General features: G+C 38.7%; 6 protein-coding genes and 1 non-coding gene across 9 annotated transcripts; 3 read left to right on the top strand and 4 right to left on the bottom strand.

Annotated features, from left to right (window-relative positions):
• Positions 1-69: 69 nt before the first annotated feature.
• On the bottom strand, positions 70-7,099 carry LOC18019758. Of its 2 annotated transcripts, XM_024157061.1 has the most exons (12): positions 6,584-7,099; positions 5,969-6,041; positions 5,759-5,889; positions 5,310-5,672; positions 4,058-5,220; positions 2,229-3,894; positions 1,980-2,143; positions 1,729-1,889; positions 1,480-1,640; positions 680-1,311; positions 463-587; positions 70-382 (listed from the first exon to the last, which is right to left on the bottom strand). In XM_024157061.1, the coding sequence occupies exons 1-10, from the start codon at positions 6,680-6,682 to the stop codon at positions 1,114-1,116; spliced, it is 4,179 nt and encodes a 1,392-aa protein (XP_024012829.1). In that variant the 5' UTR covers positions 6,683-7,099; the 3' UTR covers positions 70-382; positions 463-587; positions 680-1,113. The 2 variants fall into 2 exon arrangements, with proteins under 2 accessions (XP_024012829.1, XP_024012830.1); XM_024157062.1 differs by lacking the exon at positions 463-587.
• Positions 7,100-10,075: 2,976 nt separating this feature from the next.
• Positions 10,076-12,019, top strand: LOC18019757 (transcription termination factor MTERF6, chloroplastic/mitochondrial). The gene has a single exon (XM_006402265.2). It carries the CDS (start codon positions 10,757-10,759, stop codon positions 11,909-11,911), a length of 1,155 nt encoding a protein of 384 aa, XP_006402328.1. The 5' UTR covers positions 10,076-10,756; the 3' UTR covers positions 11,912-12,019.
• An 86-nt stretch (positions 12,020-12,105) lies between these two features.
• LOC18020155 (peptide chain release factor APG3, chloroplastic) lies at positions 12,106-15,000 on the bottom strand. Its single transcript, XM_006402264.2, has 15 exons — positions 14,813-15,000; positions 14,635-14,691; positions 14,478-14,558; positions 14,348-14,405; positions 14,161-14,264; positions 13,954-14,005; positions 13,819-13,868; positions 13,538-13,603; positions 13,257-13,421; positions 13,082-13,154; positions 12,859-12,991; positions 12,695-12,752; positions 12,542-12,589; positions 12,380-12,463; positions 12,106-12,275 (listed from the first exon to the last, which is right to left on the bottom strand). Exons 1-15 carry the CDS (start codon positions 14,975-14,977, stop codon positions 12,207-12,209), a joined length of 1,263 nt encoding a protein of 420 aa, XP_006402327.1. The 5' UTR covers positions 14,978-15,000; the 3' UTR covers positions 12,106-12,206.
• A 133-nt stretch (positions 15,001-15,133) lies between these two features.
• On the top strand, positions 15,134-15,206 carry TRNAR-ACG. Its single transcript has one exon. It is a non-coding gene; the product is annotated as a tRNA-Arg (tRNA).
• Positions 15,207-15,287: 81 nt separating this feature from the next.
• Positions 15,288-16,023, top strand: LOC18020154. The gene is made up of 2 exons (XM_006402263.2): positions 15,288-15,415; positions 15,712-16,023. The coding sequence occupies exons 1-2, from the start codon at positions 15,366-15,368 to the stop codon at positions 15,902-15,904; spliced, it is 243 nt and encodes an 80-aa protein (XP_006402326.1). The 5' UTR covers positions 15,288-15,365; the 3' UTR covers positions 15,905-16,023.
• Positions 16,024-16,057: 34 nt separating this feature from the next.
• On the bottom strand, positions 16,058-16,637 carry LOC18020153 (monothiol glutaredoxin-S6). The gene has a single exon (XM_006402262.2). It carries the CDS (start codon positions 16,555-16,557, stop codon positions 16,249-16,251), a length of 309 nt encoding a protein of 102 aa, XP_006402325.1. The 5' UTR covers positions 16,558-16,637; the 3' UTR covers positions 16,058-16,248.
• Positions 16,638-17,637: 1,000 nt separating this feature from the next.
• LOC18020300 (OTU domain-containing protein 6B) lies at positions 17,638-19,690 on the bottom strand. Of its 2 annotated transcripts, none has more exons than XM_006402261.2 (3): positions 19,637-19,690; positions 18,884-18,981; positions 17,638-18,788 (listed from the first exon to the last, which is right to left on the bottom strand). In XM_006402261.2, exons 2-3 carry the CDS (start codon positions 18,970-18,972, stop codon positions 17,888-17,890), a joined length of 990 nt encoding a protein of 329 aa, XP_006402324.1. In that variant the 5' UTR covers positions 18,973-18,981; positions 19,637-19,690; the 3' UTR covers positions 17,638-17,887. The 2 variants fall into 2 exon arrangements, with proteins under 2 accessions (XP_006402324.1, XP_024012999.1); XM_024157231.1 differs by having other exon boundaries at positions 19,546-19,658.
• Between the last annotated feature and the right edge of the window lie 843 nt (positions 19,691-20,533).

Genomic DNA, 20,533 nt, shown 5'->3' with positions numbered 1-20,533 from the left:
GAAGAAAAAAAAAAGGGTAATATCTTGATAGTAACTAGCAAGAAAGTGTGCAATCAGAAGACAGTAAAATTCTCACTTTTATGGTATATTTTGTGTTAAGATAATTTCCATCATCTTTGATGAACAATGTATGTATAGTTTATACATTAAGGTCATTCAAACCAGAGAAGGCAATACATACACTCATGAGTTGAGGATCTTTAGTCAAAAATATAACATATTGGTTAAGCTACAAGAGACGAGGGACCAAAGCCTGTTTCAAAAATTCGTCGGAAACTCAGATCGTGAAGTTGTCGGTAACCCTCAGAAAGCTCCTCCGGCAGAGCAAGACGGTAAAACTCTATTTGTAACCTATACTTTTTTTTTATCTACAAAGACAACACTGCCAAGAGAAAGAGCAACAACGGAACATCAGATTTGCGGTTTTGAGTAAATAATAAATGAAAAAATAGTAACTCTTACTTGCCTCCTAAAACTGAAAGCCACTACAAGAAAAGCTACTATTACTCCAAACTCTTTTGTAATTTTATTATTTCTTTCTTTGTAGTACCCTAAATGGCTTATTTAGAATGAGAACAGTTTACAATCTGCAGAAAAAAACATTCTAATTAGGTTTAGCACAGAGCTTGTATAACAAAATATAATTTGCATTAGTATCAATGGCAAAGGATATACTGACCTGATACTGCGAGAAGGGCTTTCTCCGTCTTGAGATGGAGAAATAGAAAATCCACTACCAGATGTTACACCTTGTTTGCTCTGTCTAATCCCATACATGATTCTTGGATAATTAGCTGGGAAAAGAAGCTTGTTATTATGTTGCCTTTGTGAATTGTTCCTCCGTAGAATAAGAGAAGCATCTGAAGAAGTCAAATGTCAAGTTCCTTCCTTGGTTTACCAGAAACCTCTTCAGCCTTCATGGCAGACTCTGTCAGTGAAACTCTTCTTGGATTTGTACAAATGATTATGGGATCCAAAACAAATGCTCAAACTGCCGTTTTGTAAATGGAAATGGACGCAGAGCCGCAAGGCAACAGAAGATTCTTTTCACTATCAGAATTTGGCCTCTTCTTCTTAGTTTTCACAGATAGGTTGCTTCTTTTTAGCTCTCTTTCACCGGTTATTGGCCTTCATCGCAAGTTTCACTAAACGCAGCAACCCCTCCACGTCTTGGAAGTTATAATCAAGGGCGCTTTGAATGGACAGAATACCCTCTCCTTGTTGTTGGGCCTCCCCCAAGTTTTCAATAGAGGCCGCCAATGCCACACGTGATTTCCTCGAGGCATCCATAGCCAGATTAACGTCCTGAGCCTACAAACAATAGAGAGTTAGCTGAGATTAATCACACTTTGGCCTAAGTCTAAAGAGTATCCATGTTGCAAAGTTAACGAAGCACTCACTTTCCATTAAATAAACAAACTCGATATCTAAGCATAGCTGGTGGCAAAGTTAACTTGCCAGAGGCATTAATACACTTACAAATTGAAGTAGACGTAAAATAGTACAGCGGTTGTGCGCAGATATGACGTGGTTCCCAGCAATTAAAGGAGAACTGATGCCCCTTGAGGTGCCAACTTTGTCTGCTGCCGCTGGATGGTTTACGTTATCAACATCCGAGGCAGAAGAGGAAGGAGACTCACCTACAAGGAAGTGACAAGAAGATTACAACGTGAACGAATTTCAAAGCATTGCCATTGAAAGGATTGTGGCTATCCCTGACTAGCTTACCTGGAGGAACCATTTGCAAAGAAGTCTGCAATTCAATCCGATATTTATTGGCACTGGTGTAAGATGAATTAACAACTCTCATATACGCGACCTCCATGCATTTGTAAGCCAGAGCAGCAGCTCCCATATCTTGAAACTTCTCATACTCATGGGCACAAAATCTATCATGAAAAAAAGAGGTTTTACAATGCTTACAAATGCGAAAGAAGGAATGAAGACGTTTTTCCTTTTTCCTCACAATTCTAAATTACCCGCAAAGATGGGCTGTGCTACTATAAATCTTCATAGATTGGACCATTGTCTCTCCTTGTCTAGCACTCTCGTTGCTGCTCATCTCCAACAGAAAAGCACCATGAAGAAACTTGAGGCAAGCCTGGAAGTAAAGCTCAATGTGCTCAAGGTTTGTTACAGAATTCTGCAGCAACAAAAAAGTAAGACCATGAGAAGAGAATACATAATGGAAAGAGAGATTACACTGCAACTGAATTATGAAAAAAAACCTTGACACGGTCAGCTGTATGTTTCAAATCTTTAGCTTCTTTTAAAATATTATGGGCGGCTTGCGCAGATATCACTTCCTTTCGCAAGGGGCTTGGAGAAGGCTCGTTTTTCCTTCTTATTTGGACTGTTGTCTTTGTCACATCATCAGCTTGAATACTTTTACTCCCGGCTGATGTGCCGCATTTATCGACTTTCTTACGGGCAGAATGTATAGAGGAATCCCCTTGGACACTTCTAGATGGTGGCCGTGATGGAGAAGCTAAATCTGTTTTATTACTTCTTTCTGACATTCTTTCGCCGTCATAAGGCTTTGGAATGTTTGGTCTCATGACCATATCTACTCTACTGTCAGGACTACCATCGTATATCTTCTTTTCAATATGTCTCGGACCATCCCGTGAATCAGACATGATGCTTTGGCTCTTGTCTTTGGACCGAGAAGATGAACTCTTTCCTGACTTCTTCGCCAAAGGATCATTGCTACGCCGATGATGATCGCTAGACTGTTTTCCTTCACCATGAATATGATCCAGTTTTCGCGGTATATCCTTATGGCCACCATTCTCAAAGTTCGCATCCAGAGAAGGTTTAGCACGCTCTTTGGCTTTCAAAGATTCTTTATTATCCCAAACATCAAGCACAGAAGACTCATGAGATCCATGTTTGTACTTCGTCCTTAGCGATCTATCACTCCCAACATCATCTTCACCTTCACCATAAGTTCCTTCTTTCTTCTTTCTCGCAGATACACTTTTCTCAGGGTTGGAAATCCTCATAGGTGAGGACGACACCGACTCAACAGGCGAACATTTAGCTTCGTGGGAGCTGTTTCTGGGTTTATGAGAATCTGAAACCTTAGAAGAACTTGAGGTGGCCGCAATTAAATTCTGAACATGTCCATACTCTCTTTTCGAATGACTTCTGTTTTTCTTTTCCGACTTGCCATTACCATGAGAAAAACTAGGCTCCTTTTCTTCTTTAACAACTCGAGGTTTCTTTCGTTCATGGTTTCCGCTCTCACTGTACACCCCAGAACCATTGCTTTCTTTCAGTTTCCTCTTTTTACTCCCCCCTGTGCTATTGCTATTTCCCGTGTCTGAAGCCCCTCCTTCCTCTTTTGGCATTTTAGAAGAGACACGAGGTTTGGGCCTTTTCTCTGCGGACGCGGCAGGGACACCACTACTCGAGGTAGGACGTCCACTTCCGTATTCAGATTCATCAGGAAACAAAAAACTTTCAATCTTCATTTTCTTGGCCAGCATAGAGCTATCTACATTTGCATTCCTTTTGTTATTCACCTTCAAGCTCCTCGACTCATCAGAGTGGTGATCCAGTGCTTTTCCTTTCTCTTTCTGTTTATGTTTTTGTCTCTCCTCGTCGACCAAGTCGCTAAGTCCATGCGAATTGTGAATGATTCCATTTCTTGTTGATGTTAGGATGGTCTTCTTGTTAGTTTCTCCAGTTCGAGAAACTTCTTTATCCAATCCATTCTTTAAACCCTTTTTCTTCTTTTTTGTGTTATCATCTCCCTGATCAAACTGAGGCTTAGGGCTACTGAGATTGCTCTGCATTAAAGCTTGGCTGTCAGGTGCAGGGTTCTGATACTTCGCATACAGAGCTTTCGTTGTTTCATCTTCAGGAATATGGCAAAAGTTCATTTCAGGCCTAAAACACACATTATCACAGAGAGAGTCAAGCTCTCTTAAGTTATCAGCCGGCAAAAAATAGGACCACAAACAGAGAGAATCAAACCCATTATGCCAAATACCCAAATTATCACGCCGACAAAATAATATGACCAATAAAAGAGAATTAAGATAAAACTCACAGCCAATAAAGCATTGTGCACATCCATTTCTCAGGAAGGTTTTCTGGGTAGACACCGAGAGGTAGAAGCCGCCACTTTCCACACTTGTCACAAGCCACCCAATGTTCTTGTATGATCACAGGATTCGCTTTCGGAAGAGCAGTATCGGAACCGAGTTTACTCAATATGGGTCCAGGACCAACATTCGGGGATTCTGCTAATGGGAAGCTCGACTTTTCAGGCATATCTTCTAAGGCCGGAAGTCCCTTTTCTGACCTCGGAAAATCTTTTACTTCCAACGAACAAGTCGGTTCCTCTTCTTCTTCAGAGTCCTCTATGTCTCCAAAAAAGTCTTTGTAAGTTTCCTCGGCTTTTTTGGCATCATTTTGTGGTTTCAAGGCTACCACTTCCTTCTTCTCAAGTTGACCATTCATCTTTGTCTCATAAACAACAGACCTTTTCTGTTCCTTAGACTTTGATGAAGACTGCGGCTCTTGTTCTATCTGATCCGACTTCTGCTTTCTCGAAGAATGTTCTGGCTCCCCCTTGTGACCACTTTTTGCCATTGACGCACTCGATTCCTTTTTGACTGAATCAGAAGCTTTGCTTCCATTGAATTTGCCAACTTTCCTCGAGTACCCTGAAGCATCATCATCACCAAATCTAGTCTTTTTATCTTCCCGAGCACTTCCAGCTGAACTAGTCTTTGGATTCTCATGATGCGGCCCAAGATCTTTATGACGAGTTAGACCCCACAATCTTCTCTCGACATCACCCACCATTTCCCCCCTAGAAGCGCCATTGTAGTTTTCCTTGGATGCATCAAATAATTTACTACTGGCTGTTTCTTTCTCCGCAGCAGTAGGATATGATGTGTTTGTTTCTGTTGTCTCCTTGACGGTGGCATCAGTTCCGTCTGGGGGGCCCTTCTTGCTGCGGACATTTGTCTCTGCATAAAAGTTGTCCCTCCCCAACATCTTTCTTTTCTTCTCAATTGATGGTTTCTCTCCAGCCTTCTGAGGTTCCAAACCATTTGCCATAGCAGAAGAACTCTCAATGAAAAGCCTAGACGGAGATGTATAATTATATCCCTTTTCGGGTTTTTCCCTTTCGATGAATCGAATCAGATCATCAGAGAGAGGAGATAGAAACTGATAATGATCCACAGGAAGGGAAGTCATTACCTGCATATAAGAATGTATCAACACGGTAAGCATCTCAAAACAAAGGAGACTGTTTCAGTATTTCGAAACAAAACAAAGGAAACTCTCACATTAAGAATACTGGTGGGAGACTCCAACGGAGAATAACCCTGAGGTTCCCCATTCATCCCTTCACTACCTGAAAGACTATTATTATCTAATGACAAAGAAGGGGAGACATCAAGTCCGAGGCCACTGTATATCGCAGCAGCATTCTTATTCTTTTCTGTAGATAAACTATCTGATCCCATCTTTATCCGAAGCTTCAGAGAGTTCTGTTTACTGAAGACACCAGGTTTCTTGGCTGCGGATTCCTGTCTGGAACTGGAATTGGGTTTCTTGGATTTCATTGATTTTTTCGGAATTCTAGAGGAAACAAGCCCGGATTTTTCCTTTTTAGGAACGCTAGACGAAGCTGCATTACCACTCTGGGACTGAGAGAAGAAAAAAAAGGTAAGAGATAAAGCATTATAGCATTAACGAAGAGCAAACCGCAGAAACGATTAAAAAAAATATGTACCTCCCCTAGTAAGACGTTGGGTGATCTAGGCCCTGTAGAACTCTGAGGTTTTGCTGGTGTCTTTGGACAAGACCAAATAGGGGAACGTTGATAAGTTGGTAAGAAAGAGCCATAGCCACCAAATTTCGCCCCTGTAATCAAATTCAAAGGACTAGTTTCACACTTTGTGAACCAACGAAGAAGAACAGTTGGTGCCACACATCAACATACCAAGATTCTCAGCTGAAAAATCGCCCTCGAAGTCTTTCTGGAAGTGTCCAAGGATGTTTTGAAGCTTCTCATCCTTCGAAATAAAGAAGAGAAAACAGAAGTCAAACATTGATTAGCTCCCAAAATAATGAATTCTAGACTCAGAGATGTGGATGCTTTTAGGAAAAAGACACAGCTGAAGCGAATGAGATGAGCATTTGAACACCTCAAAGAAAAGTTATCAAGTAATAATGTAACCGATGGTTGAAACCTTTCCATAGATACCCTGTAAAAACTTCCATCGAATAAAAACTAAACACACGCGGCAATCGCAAACTAAAGAGTTCCAGATGGAAGGTAGACAAGCCTTGGAAAGTTTAAAAACTGCGGCAAACTACGAAACTGGTCTAGGTGCAATTAACGCGTTGCAGTTGAATCGTAAAGAAATTACCAAAGAAAAGATCCTTAACAAATAAAACACATACCAAATGAACCGCAACACACATCCTTAAAAGCTATACAAGTAAATATCCCAATCAAAGAGACTAGGCACTGAAACATTAGCACTAAAACACAAACCATTAATCGAGTTCTCAGTAAGATACAGAAGAAAAAGATTAGTCCATAGAATCTTACAATGTAAGAGAGATCGCTATCGGGGTCTATGCTTCCAACATAATCGTTAGTAATATTGTAAGAGCAAGCCTCTCCTTCTTCAAGTTCAGACTCCTCCATTTCTATGAAAATTCCTTGAATCCAAACCACCAAAACCTAGCCTCCTTAACCCTAGTACCTTTCTAACATTGCATCGAGCGCTGGAATCAGCCCCAAATCCTCCGTTACCCAAAACTCTTGGCTACCGATCCACGAAGCAGTAAGAAAATACCCCACCTACAGATTTGCCCTAGCTTGATCGAATTATAAATCCGATCAGGACCCAAAGCTAACACAGCAGACAAAGTACAACAAACCCAGAAACTGGAAATTTTTTTGGTTCAATTACGCAAAATCAACAAATTCAATCGAAGATAACAACAATCCGATCGAATGAGAGCAGAATCGGGATCAATTCCGTTTTTCCCTACAAGGATCAATTGTGTATCGATCTCTTTCGCTCGACAAATCAATTCAGCAAACAAAATAAATAAAAATAAAAACGTAGAATCTCCCGGGTTTTGGTATAGGGCAGCCGCGGTTTTTTATTTACTTTTTATTTAATTATTTCCATTTTTTCTTCTCTACGTGTAAGGAACATAAAAATGTAAAAAAGAAAAATCGGTAATTTTTAAAACAAAAAAAAAAAAACCATGTAAGAAAATAAAAATGGTTTTCACTTCGGATAAATCCCTAGCTTACGTCCCACTAGCTTTGCTGGTGGTCTGAAATGTAAACTATACAGGGCGCGTGAGAATGTTCCGGCGTGTGTTATCAACTCGCGCTTTTCTCAACTCTTCATATTTTCTAACCAACTCAAGCAAAAGTTGATTTTTTAATATTCGCCATTTTATACGATTGTGGTTTGATGATGTTTTTGCCATGTCCCATGTTCAATTACAAAGGTTGGAAACTGATAGATTATGAAACACATAAGCACTGAATCATATATTTTCAATTACATGACTAAAACTTCATATGGAAAATATAAAGTTTATATGTGGTATCTGTTTCCTTTGTTGTTCTGTAGTTCTGTTGTTTTATGTTGTTTATTTATTTGTTTGTAGTTTATTTTCGGTTAATCTGTTTCCTTTATTGTATGTTTGTAATCGCGTTGCAATTGAAAATAGTATAAAACGTAACATTTTACCAAAAAAAATGTAAGGGTCGTGCATTTGAGTAATAAATCTCATTAATTGATAAAAACATGTTTAAACAATATTAGTGTACGTATAATCCTAAACACCAATCTATTCAAACTAATTTATAAACTGCACTATGGTCTAGAAATAGAGTTACATAGAGCAGTTTGATGACTATGCAAGCCACTTGAAACTCTGTTTGAACATAAAGCCGATTAAACAACTATGCAATCAATTATCTTTCACGAATCCGATATCAGTTAATTTCAATGTGTGTTAATGTGCTCATGAAAAACTTGATTCTTAGCAATATGTTAGATGACAACAATATAAACACAACGAAAAACGAAAAAGAAGAGTCGACTTAGCCAAAGGGACAGTTTAGGGCTTTCTGCAAACAAATTGTTATCCATACCAATTCATCTACAACCACAAAAAGACTATGATGCTTTGTTTTTGCAGAGAATTTGGAAATGGTTTGTTGCTTCTTCTTTTTTGTTTTGTTACCAGCAAATGCACGCTACTTGTTCCCGAAATAAGATAGAAACGCCATAAAATAGAACATCGGATAGAAAATAGAATAGACCTTATCCAATTGTATTTTTGATATAATGCAAAATCTTGTAGACAACTAGTTGATAAGACATGTCTCCATGGCTGCAAACCATTTTTTTTTTTGTTCCAATAAATCTTTCAGAACATTGGTGGTGACCTAGTTGATCCAAAATCATACATGAAACTTATAAGCAGATTGATGTATCTTCAAATCATAAATACCATATATTATCTATACAGTGAAAAAGTTGAGACCTTTGTCTTATACTCATAGGAAGGCAAAACAACATGTTTAAATATTTATGTATGTGGACGAATATATATACCAAAACAAAATAATGATTTGAATAATTTCGTTGACATACATGAATTATAAGAGATACGATTATGCATGATTATCAAATATTTTATTGCTCTCTGTTTTAGAATGTTCAGTAATTAGCTTATCCTAGAATCTAGAGGCTTCTCCTCCTCTGTATATATTCCTCGATGTAACATCTCCTTGCAAATATAGACGAAACACATTCCTTAGTATCAGATCGTTAATACGACACCCTAATTTTTTTCTTTTTCTTTTGGCCGCTTCCCCTCTGGCCCTATCATCTATTCTCGCCTCCTCTCTTAGATGCTGTTCTTGTCTTTCTGTCCAGTCTTCTTCTACGATCTCAGCCACACTTAATAATCTTATTCGCACATGAATACATGCAAATGATTTAGCAATCTCTAAAACCTAACAAATATTAAAGCTTGAAATAAAAGTGAACTGAATCTCATCTACTAACACACAAACAAATAGACTTACGAAGATTGTTTTCGCATGATTTGGACACATGTCGTCACATCATACAGTTAATGTTCGTTTAGCTATGTCTAGGCTCTACCATTAGTTTTTTTTTTTTTTTTTTGCATTGGACTTTCGGCGAATGTTGCTAATATACGGAAGACATCGAGAGGTATTTCGAAGATCTCAATATAAACCAAGTTCCAAAACGAAAATTATTCCAACAACCTTAAATAATTTGTACGATTGCTGATAACATAATTTTATAAGTATAGTTATAAAAACGAGCGATCTCTGAAAGAAAATGAACCTAAAAAAAAAAAACGTAAAAGAGACAAAATTTCTATATGACATCTCCTCTGACGCGTAAGAAAGTGGTAGCACGGCTCTGCGGCAGAGTTTGGGTCGATTTGGAAATGTCACGTGTTAGGAATACGACAATGCATTTACATACTTGAAGTAAGAAAAAAAAAAAACTATTTGTAGATGTTAAATAAATGTATAAAACAATTTTGGCTTCAAAACAACAATTTTGTTTTTCGTATTTACTTCACGTCTTGACAAGCTTTCTCATATTCCCCAACGCTACAAAGAAAGAAAAAAAAAATGTACGTACGGTGAAAAAAGTAGAGGGGGAGAACATTAGCTGACGAAACTACCGCGCTTTCGTGTGGAATAATTGACCGACCAGCCAAACTATCAAAGTCAAAGATATCTCTACCTTCAGAGTCAAAACACGTTAAATGCGTGCGTGCTCTCACGCTCTCCAACACGTACACATCTTTTTGTTGTTCACCAACTTCCAACTTCACTAATACACACATGTTTTTTTTATTCCCAATTTAACATTTTTCTGAATCGAATGAAATAAAGAGTTTTTTTGTGCAAACAAAAACAAATAAAGAGGGTTAACAAGAAAACAAAAAAAGCATTACGTTAATAAGAAATTAAACAAACACCAACTCAAACTGCATACGCATGCCTAAAAGCTCTACAAGTAAAATATCCCTTACCAAACTGATGCAATCTAAAGTATAAAGAAACTAAAGGTAATCCAGCAATTCTCTCTGTCGGTTCCTCTATCTATTGGGATTCTTCTTCTTCTTCTTGTTCTTATTTCTTCTTCTTCTTTAACCCACCGATGCCTATCTTCTTCTATTATTTCGGTCTGTCTTTCTCGTGGTGACACCAATGATCTTACAATCATGGTGAAAAAAGAAGAGAGCCGAGAGATGGAAAGCAAAATTTAGAAATCAGAGTCATTTTTCTAAAATTACCGTTTGTATTAACAAGGGAAGCGTTAGATAACAGTTTTACAATTAGATGAACATATGATTGGATTATAAAAACAGAGTACACTCTGTTTGTTTTCACTAGACTAAACCGGTTTAAAGGTTAAGGTTTAGATTTAATTGGATTATTTTAAAAATTGGCAAAAGCTACGACCTGTGCTTGCCATCGCGAATCCACAATCTGTTAGATTATGAGATTTGGATATACTGAAGACCAGGGATGGCTTAGTGGAAGCAAATCAGCAGCAACATCTCCGTGAGTCTCTCTCTCTTCTCTAAGGAAATCTCGAGGATTTATCATCGATTTTGGCCGTGATTTGGTGCATTCCAAGTTCCTGTGCGAATTTATAGAGATTTTGGGGGAGAGGGTTTATGTTTATGCATCATGTCAAGGTTGTTATACTGCCGGCGATTATCATTCAGATCTTGGGTTCCGATTGATTTCGGAGAATCTCGTAAGCTAGGGTTCCTGCTGAGTGGAAGAAGACTGTGTTCAGTATCAGATAGGAAAGCAGAGGATGCCAAAACAAAGAGACCATCTTTCAAGTCGTTTACTGTATCATATCTCGTGAATTCATGTGGGCTGTCCTTGGAATCTGCAAAATCAAAGTCCAGATTCGTAAAGCTGTCGTCTTCCCAGAGACCAAACTCTGTGCTCACGCTGCTCAAGAACAATGGCTTCACCAGTGAACAAATCACCAGGGTCGTCAAATCGTTCCCTAGTATACTGATCGTGAACCCAGAGGCAGTACTCTCACCAAAGCTCATGTTTTTCCGATCGATCGGGTTATCGAGCTCTGAAACCGCGAAACTAATCTCAAATTGTCCCACGACGCTGTCCCTTAGCTTGAACAACAGGCTCATCCCTTGCTACGATTCCCTCAAGAGCATACTCGTCGACCAAGACAATATCCTCAAATGTTTGAGACGCGGATATTGGATTTTCACTTTGGACACTGCCAAGTATTTGGCTACACGGCTTTCACTTTGTAGACATCTTGGAGTCAGGGACCAAAGCATCAAAAGACTGGTCCAAAATGGTCCACTCGTCTTCTTCTGCTCCGAGAGAAAGTTCAACGAGGTCCTAACCAGAGTTTGCAGCTTCGGTTTTGATCCCAAAAAGATGTATTTCATTCATGCTATGTTGGTTTTATTTCATGTCAGTGAATCCGCTTTGGAACACAAGTTTGAGCTTTACCAACAATTTGGCTGGTCCAGAACGGATTTCGTGGCAGCGTTCATGAGATTCCCAAACTGTGTTAAAATATCGGATGAGAAAATAAACGGAACCATGGATTACCTCGTTAACAATGCCGGTCTTCAGCCCCGTGCCATTGCTATGCAACCTTTTGTCTTGGGTCTCAGTTTGGAGAAGAGAATCAAACCACGGAACATGGTCATCTCCGAGCTTCTGTCTAAAGGGTTTGTGAAGAAAGAAGATTTAAACTATTTCCAGATCCTTAAGATTAAAGAATGTATGTTCCTGGATAAGTTTGTCGTGAAATTTCAGCAGGTTTCTTCTCCCCAGCCATCCACTTGACAGAGAAGAGATCTATATTGATTGATCTACTGTACTACATTGTTGATCTGTTATTGATTTATGTAATGCTGTCTCATGTCAAGTTGTCAACAAATTACTTTCAAATGACCTCAGAATTTTGCTTTTCAGTTTGGTAAGCTCGGTATGGGCTTGGTCCATTTAGGAATGCTCGCCCGTATTGTTCCATAGAATCATTCACAAAAATGCTTAGATGTGTACAAATAGTAAACAGAGGTTTTATTAATTCTGATGTCTCTTCAAAGATTTTCATTTTAGTACGGTTTTTTTAAAGGAATTATCCAGAAGCAGCTACAGACTCGGACAGTTCTTCCATGAGTTCCTTTTGCTCCAACGCAGCACAAGCCTGCAATTAAAATGGAACATCATTCTTTATGATTCACATATGAAATCGCAATAAAATAAATACATAAAAGGTTCAAGTCTAAAGGTTCAAAGCCGGGATTTTACCTGGACTGCATCCTCTAAGCCACCTTCAAGAAATGATGTGAGCGGAAAGTTCATCTTGAGCCTATGATCAGTCACTCTACTATCCTGTAATTTTCAGACATCATAAGCATTACATAAATCATCCTGCTTTCAAAGCAAGGTTCTGAATAATCCGTGTATTACCTTATAATTGTATGTTCTTATCTTTTCTGAACGAGCTCCAGTCCCAACCTGTTTCCGCAAGAATCAACATAAAGCAAATATAGGATGAATATTTCTTTAGTTTCTGATGAATTTGAATCGAAAAGGTTATCGGAATAGTAAGATAAAGTGGACCTGAGATTTTCTCTGATTCCTTATCTTCTCTTGTTGTTCCCTTACTTTAATTTCATACCTATACGTAGAAATATCCCAGCGTATCAATAAGAAAGACTGAAGAAGAAGAAGAAGAAGAAGAAGAAGAAGAAGAGCAGAGAGTTAGTTCCTTGAATGTTGCTTACAGTTTTGCTCGCAGAAGCTGGAAAGCACGAGCCTTGTTTCGTAGCTGAGTCCTTTCTTCTGTACAGAAAATGCGTATACCTGATGGCTTGTGGAATAGATCTATAGCCGTCTCCACCTTGTTCACATTTTGCCCTGCACCAATACCTCATTTCAGTATATTAGCAAGTGAAATGCGAGAGAAACATAGAGTGAATTTTATATTATCCCGGTTTTTAGCCTGACCTCCAGCGCCACCAGATCTAGCAGTTGTAAGTTCAATGTCCTTGGGGTCAATCACAACTTCAACTTCATCAGCCTATAATAGCAACAGGGAGAAAGCAAAGATGACAGTTTCGACCGGTTACTAGGTTTTCAGAATATCGAAGAAAAAAAAAGGCAATTTGTGAAATTTGTTTACTTCTGGCATGATGGCGACAGTTGCTGTAGAAGTATGTACACGCCCCTGTGTTTCTGTTTGAGGAACACGCTGGACTCTATGGACACCAGATTCATATTTTAGCTTGCTATAGACACGATTTCCTTTTATCTCCATCACGCACGTCTTGTAACCTCCATGTTCAGCCTTATAAAGTAGGAAGATTAGAAGCTATATAAGTGACCACATGTCTCCAAGTTGCAATACTCTAGTGCAATATTCTATACACATTCCTTCAAATGTCAGAAAACAGAGCGTCTTACCTCAGAGCATGAAACCAGAGAAAACTTCCAAGAGCTGCGCTCGCTGTACCTCTGATACATGCGTACCTGCAAATAAAAGTATAATGCACAGCAGATAGATTGATTCACTGTAAGATATGACGCTTTCAGTTACTGCATTTGCTCAGCCATGAAATTTAGGATCAATCACACTTTTACGGGGTTTTTTTTGTGTGAAATGGTGAATAAACATCAGATTGCGTTGATTAATAGGAAATTCCAAGCAGATAAAGCAGAAGAAATAAAGGAAAGCATGTACCTACAAGGTCACCAGTCCAAATTGCAGCTTCATCCCCACCAGTTCCTGCTCTAACTGTAGAAAGAACGAAAATTTTACTGTCGTCCAGAAGTAGATATTCAAATGTTACTGCTTGTCAACACTACAGTTCGTCATTTACCTTCGAGCAATATGTTTCTGGCATCAAGAGGATCTGTAGGAAGAAGTAACATCTGACACAAGCAAACTAAATGTTACAATTTGAGGATCCGAATCAAGAGTGACATGGGGCATCTTCAAATATTTAAACTCAGAAATATTCGAGTAAACAATGAAATCAAGTCCAAGGGCATTGCCTAGATAACTGATGAAGTAAAAAGGTCTAGACCTTAAGTTGTTTTTCAAGCTCCTCAATTTCTTTAGAGAGCGAGTCGATTTCACTTCCTATCATTTCTGCCATATCTTCATCGTCTCCAGCCTCTTTCGCCAAAACTGAAGCAAGAAACCAATCAAAAGCAAGTCCAAGGAACAAAACTGAAGAAAAAGAAAAAAAAGGAGGAGACTTGAGAAGGGACCTTTGGATTCTAGTAACTGCTTCTCACAGTCCTTGAATCTCCTGAAGACGGATACAACCTAGAGTAATCCAAAATGAAGTCAATTCTAACAAACCCAAGAAAAAGTTTCAAACTTTGCACCGGCTAATACCTCGTCAAGCTCCGACATGGACTGTGCCAGTTTTTGGTATTCAGAAGGGTTTGAAACGACATCTGGGTCAGCTAGTTTTACCTATAAATAATCCCAAACTCGTAAGAAAAGAAAAGAAAAACCCATTAATGCAAGAACAAGAAGTGCAAGCACATACCGATAACTCCTTCCATGTTTTCTCAACAGACTCCATTTTCGTAACGAGGTAAGGTTCCTGAAATTTCCAACAGATAAATCATCAGATATTAACATAAATTTCGATTGCAAATGCGAATTCCAAATCTGCAAGTTTGGATATTTTGAAATAATCGAACAATGGGGTTACAATCACTTACAGCCATACAGACGAGTCGTGGAGTCCTCCGAGACGGCGAAGGCGGCCACAAGACTAGACATACCCGGGACGGTGGCTGCCTCGAACGCAAAGTTAACGGTACAGAAGACTGAAGATGCACTAAGCCTCGAGCCACTGGACTCGTCGTCGTCATCGAGCTATTCATTGTTTAGAGTTAGAGAGGTGGAACAAGAGTGGCGCGTGATTTTGTCGGATAAGAAAGCCTTTAGAAGATGAGACGTGTTTGGCTGTGAGGACAATGGGGTGCCTTACTTAGTAGTTTTAAAGGCATAAAAAAGATAGTGAGTCTGCAGCCAACAATGACTCCATGGCCCAATGGATAAGGCGCTGGTCTACGAAACCAGAGATTCTGGGTTCGATCCCCAGTGGAGTCGCGTTTTTTTTTTTTAAGTTTTCATCTCTGGTTAAAAGTCAACACCTTCTGAGGCGCAGGGAAGCTTTTCTCTTATCGATACATTTTTTTTTTTCGTGTTTAAAGGAAAAATCTCTTTGGGACGTTAAGCAGCTTCTCAATTTCATCTCTTCCGGCGACGATGTCTATTTACAGGATCGCTAGAGCCTTACCTTTCTCGGGGTTCTTCAGGTTCGTCCCCATTGTCTTCTTCTCTCTTTCTGAATAGTGATACTCTTCAATTTCTCTCTGTTTTGTTTTTCGGTGATGAAGATGTTACTACTATATGGATATTCAGTTTCTATAAAATCTAGGGTTTATACGCTTCGATTAGTACTTTAGGCCTGATTAATGCTTGCATCTCGGCGGAAAGATCTCCTCTTGATGCTTGATTGAAACGTGTTGGAGCATAAAACAATTGAACATGAGATTTTTTGTACAATAGCACATCATCGTTTTGTGTGGGAATACTAAGATTATCATTACAGGCAGCTTGAGCAAGAAGCCGAAACTGTGATCAATGTTCTGCAACCTGGCCCATTGGGAATCATAGAACACAAGTTCACGGCTCAAGAGATTCGCCAGTCTAAAGCTACAGTGTGTAGAGCTGTTGAGAACTGGCGGAGACATTCTACGCTAGAGCATGCTAATGGTGTTTTAAATGATTACATCTACAAGTGAAGAAGTGATTTTATCTCTCTAGTTTTGTTTTCTTCATTTTCAAGGCTGATGTACAAAGGCCTTTCATTTTGTTAAACAATCCTTCGAGCTCAATGGAAAAGCAAATGTTTCTCTATTAATTGTGAATAAGCATTGCTGATACTTTTTTTCAGCTTACATAGATTGATATAACAAGTATGGTGATCGAGAATACAAGTTTATCTTAGCACCAGGGTTGTGTGACTACAAACTTGCACTTGTTGAAAACATAGCCATGCATGGTAGCAAGCCGAAACCCGAGAAAAGGCAAAAAAAAACTAAGTATATATGCTTCTCATCTTATTCTATTCTAGTTGCATTTGGACTTAAACCCATATGGCTCCGGCTCTTCTTAGCAATGCGGCTAGTTGGTTCTTGACTTGGAGAGTCATTACCTGGTTAGCACCGCCTATTAACTGTTCCCCTATGAACACAGCTGGTACACTGGGCTTACACCCCATTTGTACCAATGCCTTCTCGATCTCCTGACCATTAGACAACTGATCAAGCTCGTAGACCGTCATCTTTGCCCCAAATCCTGAGATCAGTGTTTGAATCGAGTGGCTCATGCAGCAAGAGCTTTTGCTGAAAATCACCACTGGTTTGTCTGCAACTAAACTTCTAATGCTTTCCATTGGATGTATGTAGTATGAGGAATGTAAGACAGATGTAGCTAGGACTTAGTGTGAGAGGGAACTCAAGGAATTTTATGGTTGTATTTGCTTTTGATGTTATACAGAGTTAGCCTATTTATAGGGTTAGATGTTTGGAGAAGGGTAAGACTGCATAAATCAGATCTTTGTCACTACTTTACTTCTTTGGTTCTTCCCCAGAGATGTGCCCTTTGGCGTTCACTAAAAACTGCATGAACTTAGATTCTTTCGTTTTCAATATCAGAACCAAGTGGCGCATACAGTTCATGAGAATTTCTTTTTTCTAAATATGGAAATATCCTTGCCATATGGTTTAGTAACGATCCACGGATCCAAGGAGGTATGCAACAGTGTGATTATGCATACTCTACGTTGCCTTTTTGTTGCAATATCTTTTGCTTTTGATGCATCCACTGAGGTGAAGATTGGATTATGGTTTATCCAGTTAGATGCCTATCTTTTCAAGCAACAATAGATTCCCACAAATTTCAGGCTCAAAAGAAACGGAAAAGCAAGAAAGGAAAAAAAAAAGATTGTCTTTGAGATACTTTTCTTGCTTGTGTGACCTGGAGTCTAGAGAGCAAGTGAGTGTGTGATCAGACACAGGACCTTGCTTTTAGCTTTATACTATCGTCAAAACCATTTTTTCAAGTTGTATTCACAACTTCGAGTTATCTGAAATTCTGAATGTAAGTTTGTCTTAACCCTTAAGAGTCTTCTTGTTGTTGCATTGACTCATGAGAATAAGAAATCCATGTTCATTGCGTTTTTTTATCTTTGAAAAAATACAAAATTTGCAGTAGAGTTTAATAGGAAATTATGATTCTGATACCAGATTTGGAAATCTACAGAAATGAGGAATCTTTGGCAGATTCGTGATAAGGCCATGTGTCGATTTTTTCCACATTGATTGAATTAGGACACACTTATGGGTGATAATAACAAGAGTATAGATTCATCATACAATTTTTTGTTCTAATAAAGAAATCTCCAAGATTCGGATGATACAACTTGTGTACGATATATTCTCTTCCAGATCTTTAAAACTGTCTGCCAAATTGGCTCGCAAAAATGCCCAAAGGACAACAAGTTTCTTCATGTCATTTTCTCCTTCGAGTTCTGTAATGAAACCCTGCAACTGTATAGAATACAATGATACATAGCGTTGTATCAAGGAAAAACTGAAGTTACAAAGTAGGTTCTTTCAAAGCCAAGAAACATTAAAGAAGAATAGAATTTCGGTAAATCTTGAAACTTCTGATTCTGATACAAAAGTACTTTTCTTGAAGCTTGAGAGAAAGTCCATCTTCCATCATCCGGTTATGCTGTTGACGAGGACGACGGAGTTATAATGCTCACCGAGCCCAAAAGCATGACGGTGATACGATAACATGAGGCTAGAGTCATTGCCGGATTTATACTCCTTGCCCATTTCAACATCCGGAAACGAACCCGAAAACACCATTATGTGCTTCCTCAAGCAATGTGTTAACGCTCCTAGCTCCAACTGACTGCCCCAAGCCGCGGTTGACTCGACTTCTCTGCAGTATTTCTCAAACCGCTCTTCCGCAGATCCGCCATTGGAGTCAGCCTCGGATGCAGACTCGGTTTCTGATAAGAAAAAGGGGATGAAATCGGTTTTGTGCTCTCTCATGTAGGCAGCAGCCATCTCTCTTAGCTTCTGGTATGTGTAAGGAGATGCACCGCCTGAGAGATTGGCAAGCTGGTTCTCAACAGCTCGGTAAAGACAATGCCCGTCTGGCTTTATCTCACTGATTGTTAATCCCAACGGCTTAAGCTTCTTCTCTAGCTTTTCGTTCTCCACCATACGATCACTTGTCACTTTGCTTTGTTCCACTTTGATTCTCTGCTCTCTATCCGCATCTTCCTTAGCTCGCTTCTCGCGTCTCTTCACGCTCTTGCTCGGCTTTGAGTGTTCTTGCTGAGCAGTGACTGAGACTCCAGCGATGGCTCTCACTAAAGTGTCGATATCTCCTTTTTTCTCATTCGTTTCGTCCTTGGAAATGTTGCTGCTGCTGCTGCTGAAACCTTGTGACGCGAGTTCTTTCAACTGTTTCTCCTTCAGTTTTGTGGAGAGTTTGGAAATGTCTTCTTCGACTTGCTTCTTCTTTGCTTTTTGCTCAGCTTTGCTTCCTTTTGCAGCTGCTTTTTTCATCTCCGTCTCCTTGTTCTGTAGTTGTTTGATCTCTTGTCTGTAATAAAACAGCATCATCATCTTACCAATCAATCAAGTAAAATCGATACTTTTTCATTCCAAAATAATAATAATAACTAATGGTGGTGTTACCTGTGCCTAGCAAGCATCTCATCGACCGTTTCATGTCTCTCCTGAGAAGCATCCATGGTGGTTTCCTCGGATACATTAGTGTCTGCCATTTAAGGAGCCTAAAAAATACAAAGAAGAAGCTAAAAACGGTGTCGAGCCAAATGAAATTAAAGAGCAAGGAAAACTGCACAAAACAGTTAGCGAAGAAACAACCACAAAAACAAACAAAAAAAATGATCCCATTCTAGTATCAGTTTGGTTCACAAGCCTGTGAATTTTTTAGACAGTAATAACACTCGACGTAAATCCCAAAACCAAATAAATGTAACAGAAACAGATCAAACAAACAGTGATAAGCAACAGAAACAAGACACTCAACACGAGCAGTACGACATAGCTAGAAGAATCATCATGTACTAATTTCTGCTAGTTTCGACTGAATTAATTAAGCGGCTCACTCCATATTCATAGAGAAAGTATCAAAGACGATTGTAGATTGGTTAACAACAACAAAACTCGAGCAAGTACACAAACAACAAATGTATCCAAAACAAACTAAGCTGAATTAGATATCCGAAGAAAAGTGGGAATGTTATATAAGATCAAAACCCATTCCAAATTCAATATTCCATCAAACACTAAAAGAATACAATAAAGCGGGTTTTCCGTTTCTATAAACTAACCAGAAATTAAAATCACTCCAAAGAGAAACCTGTAGCGCAATAATTCCACTTGAATTAAAGGTTTCAGCGAGAGAAAATCCAAAGTTCGTACCTTTGATTGAAGGAGAAGAATTCAGTTTGTGAATTAGGGTTTACGGCGACAAAAATAAAAAATAAACAGAAGAAAAAAAAACGGAAAAATAGGCGGAAAAAAAAGGAAAAGACTAATACGTAAATGGGCTATTGTATCAAGTAACATATTAATTGAAATTTAAGCTATTGGGGCATAAGGCCCGTCTGAGAAATTTAATTTCACCAAATCAACGGTTTTCTCTATTTAATATTCGAGGGGGGGGGGGGAAATATATATATATATATACTATAGAGAAACTTTTGAGATATTAAATGGGTTATTAAGCGTTTAAGCTATTAAACGTTTTTCTTTTTATAAAGTCAACCCAATTTAATTTCACTAAATCAATGGTTTTCTCTATTTAATATTCGAGGGGGAAAAAAGGAATATATATACTATAAAGAAACTTTTGAGATATTAAATGGGTGAAAGCAGAAACAAGACAAGTAGGCGACACATGGATAGTATCTTCATTTACACACACACACACAATACAATAGACGGAATCATTTACATATACATTGACAGATTTTCTATTCCTTTAAACGCACACATATTATACAATGGATATGGGGCCAGATATGGATAAACTTCTTATCTCAGACTTTTGTTTTCCATGTCAAAGATGACGCAACAGTCACCACCAATGTTCTGCGTTTTTCTCCTCTTACATATAAACATCTGAAATTTAAGACTATTTTGTTTTTTCTCTACAATGGTTTGTAACCACTTTGAAACATAAGGTATAAAACCCTTTATTAATGCAGTACAAATGTAATTAATCCTATTACAAAATTCATGCATCAATCTACCAATTATTATTGTAGATAGATTTTGTCGTCCACGAACAAAGCCAATACGAGATGATTTTGTCCG

Source organism: Eutrema salsugineum, unplaced genomic scaffold (assembly GCF_000478725.1).
Source record: "Eutrema salsugineum unplaced genomic scaffold, Eutsalg1_0 scaffold_19, whole genome shotgun sequence".
In the NCBI taxonomy this organism is placed as follows: Eukaryota; Viridiplantae; Streptophyta; class Magnoliopsida; order Brassicales; family Brassicaceae; genus Eutrema; species Eutrema salsugineum.
This window is presented reverse-complemented; position numbering and strand designations above follow the sequence as displayed.

Bases quoted from the DNA above. Each gene is read 5' to 3' on its own strand.
- LOC18020153 (XM_006402262.2), bottom strand. From the start codon at position 16,557: ATGGAAAGCATTAGAAGTTTAGTTGCAGACAAACCAGTGGTGATTTTC.
- LOC18019758 (XM_024157061.1), bottom strand. From the start codon at position 6,682: ATGGAGGAGTCTGAACTTGAAGAAGGAGAGGCTTGCTCTTACAATATT. The intron at 5,890-5,968 runs GTATGTTGATGT...ATTTGATTACAG, and splicing joins TTTTTCAGCTGAGAATCTTG to GGGCGAAATTTGGTGGCTAT. The intron at 5,221-5,309 runs GTGAGAGTTTCC...TCTTATATGCAG, and splicing joins CTCCCACCAGTATTCTTAAT to GTAATGACTTCCCTTCCTGT.
- LOC18020155 (XM_006402264.2), bottom strand. From the start codon at position 14,977: ATGAATAGCTCGATGACGACGACGAGTCCAGTGGCTCGAGGCTTAGTG. The intron at 14,265-14,347 runs GTCCCTTCTCAA...TTCTTGCTTCAG, and splicing joins GCAGTTACTAGAATCCAAAG to TTTTGGCGAAAGAGGCTGGA. The intron at 12,753-12,858 runs GTAAGCAACATT...TTCTACGTATAG, and splicing joins CAGCTTCTGCGAGCAAAACT to GTATGAAATTAAAGTAAGGG.
- LOC18020154 (XM_006402263.2), top strand. From the start codon at position 15,366: ATGTCTATTTACAGGATCGCTAGAGCCTTACCTTTCTCGGGGTTCTTC. The intron at 15,416-15,711 runs GTTCGTCCCCAT...TTATCATTACAG, and splicing joins CCTTTCTCGGGGTTCTTCAG to GCAGCTTGAGCAAGAAGCCG.
- LOC18019757 (XM_006402265.2), top strand. From the start codon at position 10,757: ATGTCAAGGTTGTTATACTGCCGGCGATTATCATTCAGATCTTGGGTT.
- LOC18020300 (XM_006402261.2), bottom strand. From the start codon at position 18,972: ATGGCAGACACTAATGTATCCGAGGAAACCACCATGGATGCTTCTCAG. The intron at 18,789-18,883 runs GTAACACCACCA...GTTTTATTACAG, and splicing joins GAGATGCTTGCTAGGCACAG to ACAAGAGATCAAACAACTAC.